This window comes from Leptonychotes weddellii, chromosome 1 (genome assembly GCF_054177405.1).
Source record: "Leptonychotes weddellii isolate Sample4059 chromosome 1, ASM5417740v2, whole genome shotgun sequence".
Lineage (NCBI taxonomy): Eukaryota > Metazoa > Chordata > Mammalia > Carnivora > Phocidae > Leptonychotes > Leptonychotes weddellii.
This window is the reverse complement of record NC_138369.1, coordinates 56,278,919-56,287,059: the sequence shown is the minus strand read 5'-3', so window position 1 is coordinate 56,287,059 and position 8,141 is coordinate 56,278,919. Positions and strand designations below refer to the sequence as shown.

The 8,141-nt window shown below is 34.9% G+C and overlaps 1 protein-coding gene across 1 annotated transcript in view; it reads right to left on the bottom strand.

Moving 5' to 3' along the window:
* The window catches only part of GOLGA4 (golgin A4), a 108,195-nt gene that overhangs the window by 82,131 nt on the left and 17,923 nt on the right, over positions 1-8,141 (bottom strand). Inside the window, exon 3 of the mRNA XM_081818860.1 lies at positions 1,297-1,362. Coding sequence (XP_081674986.1) covers positions 1,297-1,362 — 66 coding nt within the window. The remainder of the gene's footprint in view (positions 1-1,296; positions 1,363-8,141) is intronic.

The window sequence follows — 8,141 nt, the reverse complement described above, 5'->3', positions numbered from 1 at the left end:
ATCTCCTGTTGAGTTTGTAGGTGTTCAGAATGGTTTGATCCCTATCCAGCTGAATTCCTGAGAGGAGACGAAATCCAGGTCTCCTACTCCTCCGCCATCTTGCTCCACCCCCCCAAAATAGTTGTATTTTTTAAAGAAAGTTCAAAGCCTTCAGTGGGCTTACTTCCTGAACATTATGCATGCTCATTCTTCACCTTAATGAAAACTTAAATTTCTCCTGAATGTGTTATAAAACTGGTTATCATTCATTCTAGTTTTTGTATTCATAACAGTATTTAGTCTTTCTGGACTATTCTTTAAGAGAGAAAAATTGGCATTCTAAATAATATTTTTTAATAATATTCACTAAAGATCACTGGATCTGTCCAGTACCATTGGTGCATCCAAATATTTTACCCCTACTTCATGGCGCTCATAGAAAATGATGTATTTGTAGAGGACTTTGAATTAACTAGGGAGTCCGGGCAAAGCCAGAGTCAACAAGCTCAGGGACTTGGACTACGCCTAGAACTTGACCAGCCCCCATGAAAGGAATGAGGTTCTCAGTTCACAAAATCTGTTCATGGAGTTTGGGAAGCTATAATCCATACATTTGCTAGACAATACTTTAGAATGTTTAGTCTACATAATTTAGTTCATAGATCATTTAGCTCATAAATTGTCTACATATATGCTCCAGGTTCACAGATTAAAAATGTTTTTGCCCTACATTAGAGACTGCTGAGAATGGCCAGGTTAATGATTATATCATCATCAAAGCCAAAGTAAACAAATGTTCATCTCAGACACTGCTGCCATTATGACATTTTTAATGAATTTTTTTCTTTCTTTTTTGGAAAGAGTAAAAAAATGTCACTTGAGCTGTACTCCCCCAAATAACTTCTAAATCAAAGATAACACAAGTAAAATACTATGCATTAGAGCAAACTTTAAGAGAAATCCCATTTCCTCCATATCCCCACCTTCTAAATTAAGTAACTCAATATCTTTAGATATAAACTGTCCATAATCTTTTACAACTATAAAGTCAGATTCCTTTTTTTCAAAATTTTTCTCTTCACTGCCATTAATTTTTTAAATGAGTAACAATGGCATGTTACATGACTGGTGTACATACATGAACTACTTTCATTTAAAACTGTTTCCAAGAAAGCATCAACCAACCTGGATCTACCATACATATTATATGAAATGTATGGACATCACTATTTCAATAGAAGGTCAGGTGCTAATAATATAGATTGACCAACACTCTGAAACGACTTGCTATTTTCTAAAACAACATCAGTAACAGACCTGAGGAGTTGTTGGTTCACTTCCATTAACACTGTCGGAAGATTTCGTGGCTTGGATAGATGCATTCTAAGAAAAACAAAGAAACATCATAAGGAAAAGAAACAAAAAGCTGAGCTTTTAAAACTGTTAAGAACAAAAACCAAGTACCAAGACCTATTAGATACATTTATCAAACAAAATTAGTTCATTTATTAGAATGTTTTCATGCAAGGCAAAACTAGTATGGTGAGTATTTAGAAAATTTATTTTGCTATAATATATGTAACTAAATAGCAAAGATTAGTATGTAGCAAAGTTTATTTTAAACTAATCACATACCTCTCCCCATTATAATGTTCCCGGTTTTGTCCCCCATGACAAAATTAACATCAGGGATTCAATTAGCAAAACTCATTCAAATAGACAACTATCCAGAAAAATGTCAAATGTTCCCTATGATAAGATAATACTCAAATTAAAGTTATTTAGGCTAAGACCTGAAACACATCTTCCTAACAAGAAATGGAAATGCCTCATTCATCTGAAACCAGCAATCTAAATGAAATTATTATGGCAATTTTCAGAAAAACTTATAATTAAAAAATCTTCCACAAATGAAAGCTTTTTGTTTTGTTCTGTTAGTATGATGAATGTTCTAAGTGACACTACATCATTCTGGCATTGGTTCCATGATAATGAATGAGATTGTTCGAGATTCAAACTTCTATACTGCCTTCGTAATACACTAACCAAAATTAGAGCTATGTAAGTAGCTCATGATAAAATAACTTTTAAATTTTAAACAAAGCATTAGAGCAAATACTAGCCACTATGTTTCAGTAAGTTGGTAGTTAAATTAGACGTTTCCCATACATTTCCATAGTGGACCAAGGAAGGGTCAAATAACTGACCTTACTTATTCTTAAATATAAGCGGAGAAGGCACTTGGCCTTGCAAGTGTTCTCAAATTTTTGAACTCTCATTAGGTATTTGATACTAAGAAATTATTAATTTTTAGGTGTGATAAATGTATTGTGTTATATATTTTTAGTCATTATCTTTTAGAAATACATACCAAAACATTCAGATGGAATAAGGTTTTGAAATTTGCTAATAATGCAACAGAGATGGAGACAGAGGAAGGGAGGTGTGCATGTGTGGGTCGGTGGTTAGAGAAGTGCAGGTGTATGATAATAAATAAGATGAGTTATTAACTGAGGATATTGGGGGACGTGAGAGTTCTTATACCACTATCACTACTTACACTTTTGGTTTGGATTTTTCTCTAATAACAACTGAAATACCTTCTCCCTCTAATATAAAAAGAGTTTTGGGTGTGGAGCCTGCTTAAGATTCTCTCTCTCCCTCTCCCTTTGCTCCCCCTACCCTCTGCTTGTATGCAGACACTCTCTCTCTCTCTCTCTTTCAGGGAAAGAAAAAAAAAAGTCATCAAATTTTATCAGTCCAAGACATTTTCCTTTGAGTTATACACAGGGGAGAAAAGTTGGGGGAACATAACTTTTATCTTCCTGTTCTCTGCCATTTCAAAGAATTGCAAGTTGTATATATGGCTATATTTGTGTAGCGTGATAATTAATGCTTGCTGGCCCTAAAAATATACTACACTACACACTATACAATCAAAAACATACTTTATAGAGTTTGACAAGTCTTTCAGTCCATATTTTGAAAATTAACAGTTAAATTATGGAGAAAGGAAATGAAATGGTTCCCTAAAATATTTTAAGTTAGGAGGAAGAGTGGTGAGAGAGTCCATATTCTACTCTAAATTACTTGCCACATGATTGTGATCCATACAAAAAGCTATTCTATAATTGTTTGACCTATCACCCTACCAGCCAAACACAACCTAACATTTAAAAACTTTCCCTCCCTGCATATATATTTCAATATATGTATAATGCATGGCAGTTAAAGAAAGAATTGGTCATGTTACCTTGTAAATTTAAATTACAAAACTGTATAAGCAAATTAAAGATTTTGAAACTACCTGAAATGCCTTCTTCATTTCTGCCCAGCAAATTCTCATTTACCTTTCAACTTTCAAATGCAGCTTCTTTAATGAAGCTTCATATGGCTTGCCTGAGGGCTAACACATTCCCTATACCTATAGTTTCTTCTGTGAAGGTTTAATTCCTTTGTATTTCAAGCATATGTCTCCATACTAAACTATAAACTCTTGGAGGGCAGGAACCCTGTATTTTTGTCTTGGTCCCCAGGACCTAACTTCTGCCTGACTGGTGGTAGAAGTTCAGTATATGCTTGTCAAATCCTTATGCAGTTACTTCCTTCAGTATAAAAAGACTTCTGAAGTCCTTCTCCCAGAGAGAAGCTCAACACATGTCAATACTCAACTGTCACCAATACCTTCTCCTGGAGGCAATTCTAAGACAAGAGAAAAATTCTTCTACTCTAACGTGCATTTAATTTAAAAGCACACACAGGTTCCCTGCCAGATTTATCTTCAATTATGTTTTGTTCAATCTTTCAACAACTATTTATTGACCGCTGAGCACTAAGCAATTTTTAGAATTCGGGGTCATTTTTCAAAAAACTGCATTAGCTAAAAGTCAACAGCTGATGAACTCCCAAGTAGACCCTCACTAAATTTGTATTCCATTATAGGTTATGCTATGGTTTCCCTTTGTTACCTTTGTCTCCCTTTGTTATGGAGAGAAATTTTTATCTGAACAAAATTTAAGTAAGATTAATGAAAACTTTTAGTCTACTTAAATTATTTTTAAATAGTTAAAAAGCCTCTATTTTAAAATCATTAGCATTTTTCACAATAGAAGAGGTACTTAAGTTACTTTTATGTATATGGAAGTGGGCCTTGGAGCTCTTTTCTTTTAAGTCTCTGTTACTATTACATGAAGTATAAAGTAATATCATTTTGTGTTTTTAAAGTAAGTTGGTAAGTTATCTTTAACTGGGACTCCTGTCTCCCTCTCAAACCAGTTTTGAAAATAGTGAAGTGTTACTTATAGCCAGAACAAAGGAGAGACCCTCTGCCCTAAGATCCAAGCTAGGGCGCCACTAAAACCCTCAGGTGCTTTCTTCTCTAAAACCAAGCTCAGGGTGCCTGAGTGGCTCAGAAGGTTAAGCATCTGCCTTTGGCTCAGGTCATGATCCCAGGGTCCTGGGATTAAGCCCTATGTTGGGCTCCCTGCTCAGCGGGGAGTCTGCTTCTCCCTCTCCCTCTGCCCCCACCCCATTTGTTCTCTCTCTCTCAAATAAATAAAATCTTTTAAAAAATTAAAAAAAAAAACAAACCCCAAGTTCAGAATGTAATTTAGGATTACTACTGACCATATGCAGACCAAGTTTTTACTGGCTGCATGGATTAAGTACAGAAATGTTCTAATTTCATCATAAGCTACTTAGTAAATTAAACCAGTTCTCATCATTTAGGAAAACCTTAATCCCAAGTCAGTCAGTGTCCAATGCAACAAAAAAAGCTATCCTTACTGGGCAATCAAACATCTGTAAGTTTTTAAATTTCCTATATTAAGAACTTAAGACACATATGAAAACAGTCTACTTTCTCAGAGTGAAATTATACACAAGATTCAAAATTGCATGAATTCAGTCAATTGAAAAATAATGAGATAATTACTTCTTTTCAGATGTTTAATATATAGAAAACTGGTATTCTCCCAAAATAAGATGTAATTATTTGTTACAGTAGAATCTACCTACCTGCTCAATGTTGTTCAATTACGGATTTACATACAATGCTTTTTTTTTCCTAAAATTTGAGTCACATCTCAAAATATTCTTGGCCTCCTACCAATAGTAAGACAGAGATTTCTAGTAATACATACCATTTTTAGTTAATGTGCAAACATTCCCTAGAGAGAAAATTTAGAGTTTAGACCAAGTTGAAGGTAGTCCTCACCACATTAATGAGAACAGTGTTATTTTGTTGTTGTTAAAAAGCTACCAGAAAACACACCAGCCATCAGAATTCAGCAATTCACTCTGATTTTTTAGAGCAGGGTTAGCAACAGGGCACTGAAGATGCTTTGAGAGACAGTCAGTGACAAGCAGCATGAGATTTGCTTCTAGAATTATCAAGTTACTTTGCTTCCCCACAAAGGGAATGCAGAAAGCGGTGGAAGGACTCACCACACTGTCAGTCTGTGTTTTAGGCTGTTTGGAGGAATCCAAAGCAAAAATAGTATACTCAGAGAGAAAAGCAGGCTCTGCTATCATCCCGGCTAGTAGCTGTCTCATTCAGTGTAAGAAGCAGAGGTATAAAAATAAAACAGATAATGAAAAAGAGATCACAGTAAGAGCATGCTGCAAAGTGTCCTCTCCACGCAGCATATACAACACTACAGTGGTCTTGCCCCACCGCAACTGCTACCATCTCTCCACCCACAGAAATAACAAGTTCCTGGGAAGGTTAGCAATGGAGAGGAGTTGAGCCATTTAGAAACTCAAAGCCCAACCTGACCAACTTGCTTACTGGCATACAAACGATATATGCAACAGCCACCACTGCACACCGCATGTCTGCCCATTTGGTGTAAGAGTCTAAACCAATAAAAAACCATACATGGTAAAGAACACAAAGCCTTAATATAACAAATACTAACCATTTTTATACATTCGAAAAGACAGCATTGAAATTTATGGGGAGGACAAAACACATAAAATTTTAAATCATTTATTTTGTACTTAGAAACAAAAATAGTTTTCTCCAATATGTACAAAGGAAACTTTTGAAACTGAAATTCATATAACAAGTTTTAAGGATAAATTCTTTTATACTAATTCTTGTAATATGTGTTCTCTTCTGTCCTTCAGTCTTCTTTCAGAAACTATATACACCAAAATATTAATAATCATGAATTGGATTTAGAAGAAATTATAATTAAAATGAACTTTTATATGTAAAACTGCTGAAATCTGAATAAGCTCTGTGGATGTCACACAGTTTACCAATGTCAATTCCCCCGTTTTGATAGCATACAATAGTTATACAAGACATCTTTGGGAGAAAATGGGTAAAAGGTACATAGGCCCTCCCTAAAAAAATTTTAAAACCTGTGGATCTATGATTTTTTCAAAATAAAAACTAAAAAAAACTAATCCTTTACAAATATTAAAACTGCAATTAATGTATATTATGTTATAATATTATATATAAAGAACTTATATCAGAAAATAAATGTTGCACAAGCTTAAGAACTTACACTTTTCATCTTAGTATGGTAGAGTTATGGATATGACTATAGAACCTCCAGTAACTCTTCATCCGGTCCTAAAAGTTAAGTATTAGTGGGGTACTAAAATGTACTAGATGCCTGTTTGGCTCTGGGCACTCAACCTATCCAAGTTTCTACTCTTGTTGAAAATCTGAACTCTCCTGGCAACTCAGAAAGGTCATCCTTGAAATGGATGTGATTTTAAATTAAGGACAATACAAATTCACTCCTCTTAGGCTTCCAAAATTAACATTTGAAATGAAGTCACTCTGGCCCACAACAAAATAATTTAAAATTTCACAGTAAAGAGTATATTTGAAATCTTAAGAAAAAAACAAAAAAGCGGATACCCAGTATAGAAAAACATGCTGACCAAACATTTCAAAGGAAGATGCTGCCAAACAACAATTTACACTCCTGCCCCTAGCCCAAGTAAAAGCCAAGTGTATCAAAATTAGTTTCCATTGACAGCTACCTCAAAACCTAAAGAGCCTTTCTTCCCACTTGCTGTTCTTGTCATTTGCTTCTTATGCCTATGAAAATCTTACATCAGTTCCCAAATATTCTCAATCAAATTCTGTCTCAACTCCATATCTCTCAAACTCTGTTCAAATTCTAATCCAAATCTATTAAGAACTTAAGTCACCTCTTCCGTGGTCCTTAGGTGAAGCCATCAGTTGAACTAACATTGATTGAAGTTATATTATGTCTAAAATTCATGAAGATACCTAAAACTCCCATTAGATAATGTCTCTTATTCTCACATATATATATTTCTTTATCTCTATGAGTTTTTGGCGGAATTACTCTGTATTCTTTTTAAATACCCTGATTTTCCCAAGAATTGGGACTTGTCTGAGTTTTATTCTATGTTTTTATATCAAATTTTTTTTCACTTCAAGGATTTCTAATTGGTTCTTTTTCATATCTACCTAATCTACTTTTGTTTTGGTCTGTTTTTCCCCCATAATTTTATCTTCTTTTTCAGAGAATTATTACTGCATGTATCTTATTAAAGATATTTGTTTTAAAGTCTTTTCTAGACTATTCTATTATTTGAATTTCATCTAGGATAAATTTATATTCCAATTCCTGTTTTTATTGGCTGCCTTCCTAGCATTGTTTTAGAATTTTCATTTACAGGTTCACTTTGAGGAAGGTATCATCTTTCTCCTTCCTTCTGCACTCATCTTTCCTTATCCAGTCAATCTGATTCCCTAGGCTCCAGTTTGAGTTTCCTGCCCTATGGCAATATAGGGGCTAGCCCTGACTCAGTCACAATAAGCCAATGTGAGTTTGCTTCAGTTCTTGGTCATGAGGCCTCCCTAGGGACACCAGCTTCTCATAATGGGCCACAGAGAGCTCAAGGCAGCAGTCAGCGAAAGCTTTTCTCCACCTCTTTCCTCCAGTGCTGGGAGCCCCACTTCAGCTCCTGTCTTGTAGCACTAAATCTAACTTTGGCAGCACAGAACCCTCCTAGTCCTTCTTTTTTTTTTTTTTATCATTAGTTTTTGATGTAGTGTTCCATGATTCTTTATTTGCGTGTAACACCCAGTGCTCCACGCAGTACGTGCCCTCTTTAATACCCATCACCAGGCTAACCCATCCTCCTACCCCCCTACCCTCTAGAAC